Source organism: Protopterus annectens, chromosome 8.part1 (genome assembly GCF_019279795.1).
Source record: "Protopterus annectens isolate FY-2018-M chromosome 8.part1, PAN1.0, whole genome shotgun sequence".
NCBI classification, from domain to species: domain Eukaryota; kingdom Metazoa; phylum Chordata; order Ceratodontiformes; family Protopteridae; genus Protopterus; species Protopterus annectens.
In genome coordinates, this window is record NC_056742.1 from 117,806,024 (window position 1) to 117,817,673 (window position 11,650).

The 11,650-nt window shown below is 41.5% G+C and overlaps 1 protein-coding gene across 1 annotated transcript in view; it reads left to right on the top strand.

Annotated features, from left to right (window-relative positions):
- LOC122810104 (uncharacterized protein KIAA0513-like) overlaps positions 1 to 11,650 on the top strand; it is a 240,531-nt gene that overhangs the window by 111,023 nt on the left and 117,858 nt on the right. Inside the window, exon 5 of the mRNA XM_044081580.1 lies at positions 11,577 to 11,617. Coding sequence (XP_043937515.1) covers positions 11,577 to 11,617 — 41 coding nt within the window. The remainder of the gene's footprint in view (positions 1 to 11,576; positions 11,618 to 11,650) is intronic.

The window sequence follows — 11,650 nt, forward strand, 5'->3', positions numbered from 1 at the left end:
ATCTCCCTTTTGTTGCACTTCTGTATAAATCATGTTAATATTCACAAATGCCATATAATTATTTACAAAATTCCAGCAAGGCTGGCAGTATCTCCTTTCATGACATTTCTAACCTTCCCAGAAGATTCAAGCTAGTTTTTCAAGTGGCCCTTGAGAAACGCTGCTTGAGACGGTTGAGCCCATATGGGAATACCTTACCCCATTCCCTGTCTTGAGATTCTGGCTGCCTTGACACTGCTGACTCCAGTACAGTGCTGCACTGCCCTGCACTGTCCTATCATTTGCTTGCAAACTTATGCTCCACCGTAGTATTTTGGGATTTTGTTGACTAGTTCCCTGTAACCATAGACTCCCTTTGGACTCCTGCCTTGTACTGCAAATATTTAGCACAAGGGCATCCCTGTCATGGTAAGGTTTCATCGTGCCCTGCCTTCTGCATAACAGTTCTGCTATGTAGTTAACATCACTGACCTTCCTTACCACCTTAGAGGGTCCCTCCCCAAGCTGCCTGCAGCTTGTTGTGTCTGAGAGGGATGAGAACAGTTACCTGCTGCCCCACAGCATACTCTCTAGCTTGAGCATTCTTATCATACCAGACCTTTTTCTGCTGTTGGGATTCTGCCAGGTTCTCCAGGGCCAAGCCCATGAGTTCCCTGAGCCTTGTCCTGAGGTTTAGGACATATGGCACAACAGACTCCTTGTGGGATTCACACTCACCCTCCCCACTCATCACAAAATCTAGAGGTCCCCTCACCCTATGCCCATACAGCAACTAAAAGGATGAGAAACCTGTGGATTCCTGGGGCACCTCTCTGTAAGCAAACAGATGGGGCACATATTTGTCCTACTTCCTCTTAAATTAGTCTGCAAATGCTTATAGCATGGTCTTTAGTGTAGAGCTTATCCTCTCAACAAGGCCATTAGTCTGGGGATGTTAGGGGGTGGTCTTTAGATGCTACACAATACAGTGCTTCCACAGACAAGCCAGCAGGTCTGACATGAAGTTGGTATCTCTGTTAGTATTTCTTTTGGGAAACCTACCCTGCTGAAAATCTCTCAAAAAAACATTTATTGCCTTTTCTGCCTCGGTGAAGGACAGAGCTAATTGCCTATAGGTATCCGGTAGCATAATCTCCTACCACTAGGAGATACTTTTTCCCTGTGGAACTTGGGGTACTCTGAGGTTCCACAATATCCATAGCTACCATCTGAAATGGTTCCTCAATCACAGGCAAAAAGGCATCAAAGGAGCCTTGACCTTGTTTCCTGCCTTACCTACCTTTTGGTACTGCTCACAGATCCTGCAGTACCCTGTTATATCTCTGGAAATCTCAGGCCAATAGAAGTTCTGCATAATATGTCACTTTGTACACTTTCAGCCCATATGACCTACAAAGGGAATGTCATGGGCTATGGCTAGAAGTGCCAGATGGTAGGCTCTGGGCACTGCCAACTGTTGTAATCTCTCACCCTCTAGCCCTACCTCAGGGGTCCACTCTCTGTACAGTAACACTTTGTCCCAGTATACAGATTCCCCCTTTCCTTGAGAATCAGGCGCCTCAATAACTACCTTCCTTAGGCCTTGTAATATAGGGGCTGAGAGTTGAGTCTGTCTCAACTCTCTTTGTAACCCTTCCCAGCTCCCCTTCCACAGGAAGTCTGGTATTGTCTGACAGTGGTGCCACCCTGTCAGACTGGGTACTACTACTCACCTACCTCTGCCCTTGCAGTCACTCTGTACCCAGAAGCAGCTGTGGCTCACCTTCAGTCTCACTGCTACAGGATAGCTCCCTCACTGAAGTTAACCACCTCACTAGTCCTGGCTTCAATGTGCGGTCTGTTTGGGTCCCCCTTAGCCTACCAAATCCACATGTTTGTCTCCAAGCCTGACTGCATGTCACTGCATGAACACAAGGTACTACATTATCAGTATCATTCCTTATCAGGACATCTGCAGGGATATCCTCAAACACACCTACTTGCTTGCTTCCTTTTCCACCCTCCCAGTCGAGGTGAACTCTAGCCAAAGGTATTTGGAATGGGGTCCCTCCTAAAGCTCTGACTGGAGTAAACTGCCCGAACAAGTAGTGCTCCTGTTTAACCATTGCAGGCTTCACAATGGTTAGGTCAGAGGCTGTCTCTCTTAGCAGTGACCCCTTTCCCATCTACTAAGATAGGATATAACCTCTTGTGGTAGTTTGGTACCCTTGTTGACTCCAGACAACTTACTGCTGGGATTCTGTGATTCCCACTTACTGGCTCTTCCACCTTTTGTTCCCCACCTTGCCTCCATGGACATCTATATGCTACATGGCCCCACTGGTTGCATTTAAAACATTTAACCCTTAGTCCTGGCTGTGTAACTGAACTAGTAGCTCCCCTGCTACTGGTGGACTCTGTTGGAGCAGTCTTGGCTGCCCACCAGCCACATCCTTATCAGCTACTTTAAGGCTACGCAACAAAGGGTGTCCAATCTTACTGTGTAATGTTACTATCAATGAAAATGGTAGTTTGACCAAGAGCAAGGCTATTAGGACTGGCCTGCAGGCTATCCCAACAGTAATATTTGGGATATTAATTTAAGAAGTCTCTAAGAGAGAGATATAGCATTTTGTATTTTGTCTGTCACCAAATAAATATGCAAGTACTCCCAAAACTTAAATCTATCTCACAAATATCAGCCACAACAAAATGTTTAAACATATTTATTAACTAATAAAAGAACAAAAAAATATTCAGAATATGATCACAGAAACATCAGAATATTTAAAACATTGTGGGACAGTATCAAAGAAAACACCTGAACTATACTTCACTATATTCCTGACTGAATCTAAGAAAATTACTATACCCTAGTTAATTTGCTCACAGAGCAACAAGGCAGATGTGGTGAGTGGATGTTCTTCTCAGGTCAAAGACAAAATACAAAATGCTATTTCTCTCTCTGAGACTTCTTAAATTAATATCCCAAATATTACTGATGGGATAGCTTGTAGAATGACATCATTTCTTGTCATCTGACTATCCCAGATGAAAACCACCCACTAATGCAGCTGGTAGCATTCAGCATCTACCTGTGAAAATACATAGACCTCTGATATTTTGGCAAATTGTGGAAGTCATAAAATAATGTACATTCCTCCACATTTAAAGACAATACAAAAAACATCTAGCTCTAGACATGGTCTTCTTTTGCACTGAAACTGAAAGATAACATCTCTTTTTATGGCCCAGTCATAAAGTAATTCATTCTCAACTGTTCTTTTGAAGTTAACTTCTTATGTTGCAGTTTCCATTGTTAAAATATGCACATATAAACAGTTACAGCGGTGTATATAATTTCTGCTCAGTATTTTACAAAATATTTCTTCAGCACATGACTGTACAATATGACATACAGTTCTAATACAGCTGTAACACAAGCATCCAACATGAAGCATGTTGACATTCACAATTGACACACAACCATTTACAAAATTCCAGCTGTGCTGGCAGCATCTCCCTTTTGTTACACTTCTGTATAAATCATGTTAATATTCACAAATGGCATATAATTATTTACAAAATTCCAGCTAGCTGGGCTGGCAGTATCTCCTTTGGACATCTTTGCTCAGCTTGACCAGGCCAATCCCCTCCCTCCCTTCCGTTCTCTATGTAAAGATGCCCCCCACTCCTTTTTTCAAATTCCATTCAATGTACATCTGCTTTTGCCTCTTTTTTTACCTTAACCCCTCCCTTCATCCTGCCTTTTGCCTTCGTCACCTTCCTTTTGTATCAATATGGATTTTTTTAATTTTTTTTTTCTCCTTTTGCGTTTTTATTTTTTTTTTGAAGTTCTGGTTCATACACTGGAGTAATGCATCTCTGGACCATTCAAATATCTTGTCCCCCCCCCCCCATTTTTTTCCTATTCCCCAAACTTCTCATTTACCATGTATTTTGTGGTCAGGATTGTAGTACTGAAGAACTTCAGTGCTTTTTTATAAGATGAACAGTTTGAAATGCCAAAACATTCCTTTTTTGGGGAATGGCACTGGGTGTCAGATGAGCCAGCTACAGCTACACTCAGCATGTTGTATTATGCTGGTTTGTCCCCACAATTTTCAGACATAGTGTTGATGTACATTGTGAGAAGGAAAGGTGTGGTACCTTGGGCAGAAGTTTTGGTGCTGACAGATTCCGACTTCCTAGTTAATTTCACCTTGAAGTAGTAATACTGTACCTACCCCTTGAGGTTTCTTACCAGAACAGAGTGATAGATTGAATTTCATAGGCCTTGGAAAGGTCCAATGGTGCTGACACCATAATGTATTCCCCATCTGTTTTATTAGGACTTTGTCTAGGATTTTAATTAATGTTATATCCTATCCGTAAGTAGATCAGAAATCATGATGTACATCTGCTTTAATCGTTATGCATTAGTAAAAGAGAGAGGTAGCACATAAATACATTTCTTTGCAGCTTTGTCCAGAAACTTTGTTACAAGAAGGACCTGTAGTTGTCCACTGAGCTGCTTTATCCATCTTTTGCATATAGGATCTGTTAAGGCTTCCTTTTATTGTTGGATTATTCATTACCCCAGAAAGGGCCCATTTGTGGTTAAGGAGAAAGATTCTGCGTTGGCATTTTTGCCATTTGTATTTGCTTGTGCAACAACTCATTTGCTGATGGGGATTGCTTTCTTCCACTACCTAGCATTGTGAAAATTGCTTTTACTTTAAAGGCAGTCAGGAAAAAAACAGTGTTGTGCCTCTTGTTATATAGCAGGATGAAAACTTTAGTGGTGATGGTGGTCGACGGATTGTGAGTTGTTTAGAATAACTTATCTGAATCTTTCTGTAACTCAGATAAATATTAAGATCATCTTCTGTGAAAAACATTATACTTTTACAGTTCTGTTCCAATTAGTCATGCTTAGTACCATTTTAGTAAAAATTGTTCCCACTCTACTTGTACTTTTACCAAGTGACTGAGTTGTAAACTGTCTCATTTCATCGTTATTGCACAGAATCTTTAGAGTTATGCTGATTTTCTACAAAAGATCACAGGCATTTCTGTGCTCACTAATTAAACTATTATAGAAAGTAAAGCAGATTTTGCCAACTTGCTGTTAACAAGGCAAAGCAAATATTCAAGCAGCAAACAAAGGAAGACAAACGCCCTTAAAACATATTCCTTAAGGGAATGTACCAAAAAAAGAAAAAGCTGCATTTGTTCTCAGGTTGTTGATTTTGTAGATTTGACATGAAAAGTAGTAATTTCTAGACCTGAAAAGAAAGCCAGGATAAATTCTAAAGTACATTGATTAATACAGGTTTCATAGCTTCCTCTTGACCCTCTCCTCTGTTTCTCTTCTAAAGTAGCTGTTCCTCAGTCTGTATTGTATTAGTAAGACATTTTATTTGCATTTGACGTTTGTGCAGCTCACCATAATCAAGCAATCACTTTGTACACAGAGTAGCAGTGTTTAATCTGATGCTGAAGTAGCCCCCATCCTCAGTTCTGTTATCTGTATTAGCTTTGAGAAGAAAGCAGACATTTATACTGAGTACTCTGTTATTCTGCTATATGTAGTATGCATTCAGACCTAGACATCTTACCAAAATATGAGCCACCCCCCCCTCACCATTTTCTCTCCAACATATGATACCAATAAACAAAATGACGTGCTCCACAAAGGAACTATCCTGTGTTTAAACCAACAGTTTTGTAACTTTTTTTCATGCATTTCCCACAACCACCTTTTGCTATTGCAGCTCATAGTTCCTTTTAAGTAATCTCTGTCCTTAAACAGAGGAAACTGTTGAAGTTTTGTTCCTTTTCTGTTCTCTGTACTTGAGCCACTACTTAAAAAATGTTCCTGCATGGCCCTCCTACCCTTGCCCAGTTGATGTAATCCACATTAACAGGTATTCTAGAATGTTCTGTTCCTTCATTTAGGTGTTCCCCTCTCTCACCATCTTATGCAAGTCTTAGTCCTGATTCTACTATTTTATAGGTTCATAGGTTGGTACTATGCTATCTGCCCTAGGGGCTATACAAGCCTAGCCATAACAATTCCCTAGATATTTCTTCCCACAATATTTACTTCCCTGGACCCCTGTCTAGCAGGGTGACCGACATGATCCCTGGGGTGAATTTCCTCTCTCTCATCCAATCATCAAGGTTCCTTTTGAAGAGGGCCAAGGAGGCGCTCTGCTTGAGATGTATGGGGAGTCTCTGGGTCAGGAACCTATCCCTCATGCATGTTTTGTTCATTGTGATGGCACGGTTTAGATCCCTGGAGCATGTGGCTTTGAGGGATTGGGATTTTTTAAGTGGAGCATGTCCAACAGCTCAGGGTTTGACATGGCCTTGTATGTTAACCAGAGATCGCCTCTGAGTAGATGATATGCCTCAGAGTATAGCTGGAGTTTTTTTTAGATGGTCAGCATAGGGCATCTGCTTTAGGCCTGTGATTCTTTTAGTGAGGTATTTCAGCGGCCTTTCTAGCTGTTGCAGATGTCTTGTGAGGTACATACCAAATGGGGCGTTGTACTCTATAATGGGTCTAATGAGGGATGAGTGCAGTGGGACAATGACCTCCTTTTTTCTGGATAAAAAGCCCTTGGTGATGAGGGGTGTGCCACATAAAAGGATTTCCTGACTGTTGTGGTGATGTGGTTATCAAAGGTGAGACCACTGTCCACCTGTGTCCCAAAGTCTGTCATCACACTTTTGGTGTTTAGTGTACTGCCACCTATTTGGTAATTCATGGGTACATGGTTTTTCCCAAAGGGGATAACTATACATTTCTTAGCATTAAGCTTGAGCCCATGGCTCTTGCACCAAGCATCTGTTTCTGTAAGGCCCTTTTGTAGAATATCTACATCATTTGGGGATTCAATAATGGCTCCCAGTTTGCAGTCATCTGTGAACTTTGTTAGACTGAGTCCCTTAGTGTTGACCTGTACTTCAGAGAATTAGATGCCAAACAAGAGCAGTCCCAGGACTTAACCCTGAGGTACTCCACTTTTCTGGAGATGGATTTGGAGTCGGCTACGTTTGCAGTCTGGGTTCTGTCAGTAAGTCAGTTGGCAACCCATCGAGTGATGTAGGGATTTATGCCCAGCTTAGTAAGTTTATCTATGATTCCAGAGTGGGAGATGGTGTCTAAGGCCTTGGTGAGGTCCAGATAGGCCTTGTGGACCTCCTTACCTTTGTCCACAGCTCTGGAGACTGATTCAAAGAAGTCAGTCAGGTTCAGGAGACAAGATCGGCCCTTCACAAACCCAAACTGGGTGGGGTCCAGTGTTTGAAGGTTTCCAATGTCTTTCTTTATAAGTTCCATGATAATGCATTCCATACCATTGCAGATCAGGCTCAAAAGACTGATGGGATGGTAGTTCCCGGGATCCAAGTGAATCCCCCTTGTTTAGTGGGATAACTGTAGCTGTGTGCCACTCAGTGGGCATGAAGCCTGAGGTGAGGCTATGATTAAACATGACACTTAGGTGAGGTGCCAGTTCATTTTGTAGTTCATGTAGTACACAGCCCAGGATGTCATCTAGTCCCAAGGATGCTGTATTCTTAGCTTATATTGTATATTCCATTGAATTCGGAGGCTAATTTTGTTTCCTGGTCTGTTACAAGGTTCTCATAATGTCCATAACCATTGAAGCAGTATGACTGAAAAATGATGTGGAGTACCACCTTCTACTGTTTTTTCTTGGAGTATCTTCCTCACATGCCTTACCCTAATGAAGTTTACTAAGCTGTTATTTCTTCTGTATAATCTGTTTTTAATTTTCTTAATATGTGATGCTTCTTTTTCTTCCAAAGTAAGTTGCATTGGAAGAATGTATAGTGTGTATACCAGTTAGTTACATAAGGTATGTGCTAATACACAGCTTTGAATATTTTCAGCATAGTCCCATGAGAAAAGAAAGCCAAGAGGGCACAGAGACTAGTCAGTGATTTGCAAGTGAGATCCTCAGAAGTTGCATTCTTTTAAGTTAAAGCAGACCTGTTATTCTTAGTAACTTGGTCCTGGTTTCTTTTTAAAAGTGCTCCAGACTTCTAGCTTGTCAGTCTGGCAGGTGAGCTACAAAACACCACTTTTGAGTGATGCCATCAGAAATTAAATTCGTATCTGGGCATAGGATCATAGGTAGGTCAGCCCTAGGGCCTATACAAGCCCAGCCAAAAAGGTATCCTGGATTTTGCCACCCAAGAAAATTATTTTCCTGTGCCACTGTCGAGCAGAGCCGCAGAGGTGATCCCCGGGGTGAATTTCCTATCTCCCATCCAATCATCAAGATTTTTCTTGAAGAGTGCTAATGAGGAGCTTTGTTTGATATAGATAGGTAGTTTATTCCAGAGTATGGGAAGTCTCTGGGACAGGAATCTATCCCTCCAGCATGTTCTGTTTATTGTGGTGACTAGGTTTAGGTCCCTAGAGCATGTAGCTCAGAGGGATTGGTATTTCTTTAAGTGGAGCATGTCCAACAGCTCCAGGTTTGACATAGCTTTGTATGTTAGGCAGAGATTGCCTCTGAGTAAGCGATATGCGACGGAGTAAAGCTGGAGTTTTTTGAAACGGTCTGCATAGGGAATTTGTTTGAGGCCGGTAATCCTCTTTGTTTGGTATTTCTGCAGCCTTTCCAGTTGTTGATGTCTTGTGAGGTACATGCCAAAAGGGGCTTTGTACTCTAAAATGGGTCTAATGAGTAGAGGGGAACAATAAACTCTTTTTTTCTGGATGAGAAACCTTTTGTGATGAGGTGTGCCACATTGAAGGATTTCCTGACTACTGTGGCGATGTGATTATGAAAGGAGAGACTACTGTCCACCTGTGTTTAGTGAGTTTATCTATAATTTGAGTGGGGGATGTTGTCTAAAGCCTTGGCAAGATCTAGATAGGCTGTGTGAACCACCTTACCCTTGTCTATGGCTTTGGTGACTGCTTCAAAACAGTCTATCAGGTTTAGGAGGCATGATCTGCCTTTTACAAACCTGAACCGGGTGGGGTCCAGAGTTTGGAGATTACCAATGTCTTTGTTTATAAGTTCCATGATGATACGTTCCATGGTCTTGAAGACAAGGCTCGTCAGGCTAATGGGGCAGAAGTTCCCAGGGTCCATGGTGGCTCCCCCCTTGTGGAGTGGGATAACCGTTGCTGTGCACCATTCAGCAGGCACAAAGCTTGAGGTGAGGCTATGATTGAACATGGTACTTAGGTGGGGTGCCAGTTCGTTCTGTAATTCATGTAGAACACAGCCTGGGATGTTGTCTGGTCCCATGGATGCTGTGTTCTTGGCTTTGGAGAGTGTTTTTTTTTTTTTTACCTGTGCAGCCGTGATTACAGGAACTTTGCATTCTTCTGGTATAGAGATGGGCTCTTTAGGAGGTGAGAGGGGGGTAAAGTTAGCACTGAACTTATCTGCCAGGATGTTGGCAATGTCAGTTGGGTCTGTATATTTAGTGCCATTGTGCTGTAACTCAGAGCAGATCTGAGTGTTGCGATTGAGATTCTTGACATAGCTATAGAATGCTTTGTGGTTGTGTTTAGAATCAGTGGCAATTTTGTTTTCGTGTCTAGCTTTGGAGGATTTTATCAGGGATCACAGCTTCTTACTGAGGCTGACCAGGGAGCTCCTCCACTCCTGGGATTTTACTGTTTTGCAACAGTTTCTTCCTTTTGTTGTACAGTTTGTTTATGGCAAGGGACCACCAGATTGGCTTCTTTTTTTTTTGAGGATAGCGTCTTGGTTCTGTTTGGGTTAGCACGATCCATGCACTCATGTAAGTGCTTATAAAGTGCAATTGTGTAGGATTCAGTAGTCGTAACTGTATTGTCCATCTGCATGGGTGTCATGAAGTTCACCACTTCTGTCTTTAGAAGCATGAAGTTGGCTTTGGAGAAATTTTTTACCATGGTTTCCTTAACTGGAGGTGGGGGCAGGATGTGGATATCTAGGGTAATTAGCTTATGGTCGGATCGGACCAATGAGGCATTGACTTCAGGTGTGGAACACCAGTCACTCATGTTGGTAATGACTAGATCTAGGATAGTGTTGTCCCTGGCGGGGGTGTGGATAAGTTGATCCAGGGCATTGGAGTTTGAATTCCAGAAAGCGTTGAGTGAAGGAGTTGATACATGAGTAGTTTTCCCAGTTAATGGTGGGGTAGTTGAAATCGTCCATTATTAGGATGTTTGGTTGAACCCTAATATTTTCCAATACATCAAGAAAAGACGAGTGGTGTCTAATGTTAGCTCAATGCAATGAGCCATTATTGTTGTCAGTAACCGTTGGTAGGCTCCTGATCAGGAAGGATCGCATCTTTGCTTTTGCTAACTTCTAGTAGAGATTTTTATCAAGTCCAATTTCCTGATAATGTTGAAGATGGTATTTATTGATTTTGAGCAGTCTTGAGTGTTCTTGTTTACATGTGCAGATGCATTTCTATGTTTATATGTCAGGGAAAGAAGCAAGACTGTAGAAGAATGCAGTTTTTATTTAAGTTAATTGTGGTGGCTCCTTTTAGAAGGTAGGCCAAATGAAATTAACAGTATTTATACCACATTCTCATGTTACCACCTTAAAGCAGTGTTAGGACTTTAAGCAAGTCACAGTTTGAACAAAATCTTTTAAATGTTCTTATAGTCTCTGAATGATTTTTTTTTTCCTTTTATCATTGAAGCATACCAATGTAGCTTAATGTAGCACATTTTATGTATTCTTTATAGTAGCAGTTAGTGTAATAAAGCTAAACCTAGGAGTGAATAAACAGTATAAGCGGGTTGTATGCTGCACCAAGGTATTAAGTTCTAGCTGAAGACTGCAAAGTCAGGGCGGCATTGGTTTAACTTGAATGCTGTGCAGTAGTGGAGAACTCGCTCATTCAAGGCTTGCCAAGTCCTAGCAAGATCTAGGTAACTCTGCCATCGAGGCAAGAAAGTACTAAAATTCCATAGTGTTAGAGACATTGTTATGCCTTTTGGCTTATGTGAACTGATGTCTCTGCTTCAGCTTACTTTGAGTCCCCCCCACCCTCACTGCACACACACACACACACACACACACACACACACACACACTTCTTAGGCTACCCTTCAAGAAAGCAGTAATATTGGAAGGCAGGATACATGCGTAATACACAACACCTTAGTTACCACCACTGCTATGCATTCTTCACTGCTGGACAGTCCTTTTTTTTTTTAAATTGTTACTGTGCCTATGTCACATTTTGCAACTTTATGCTGCAAAATCACAGTAGTCCCCAGAATCCATACGTACAAGAAAAGGATATTAACATACTTAATGTAATGTTTTGGATTGTAATCAGGATATCAGCTGAGTAATGTTCTAAAAATTCAGCTTTACTTATACCACGTTGCTGCAGGTCACTGTTTTTTTATTTGTTACTGCTTTTGTATATGCTCTTTCCAGCTGTTAAATGCATGTTACTTTTGAAAAGTCAGCTGGCTTGATATTTCTGCTAACCTCATCAGTAAACAGTCTTTGAATTGGTGAAAAACTAATCAGCTGTTTGCAAATAAATTTAACTAACTTGTTTTTTTCTTGTGCTTTCAGAGAAGATGAAGACAAACCTTTACAGAAACCGCCAAAGACTGGTGTGTATATGTGTGTGTGTGTGTGTGTGTGTG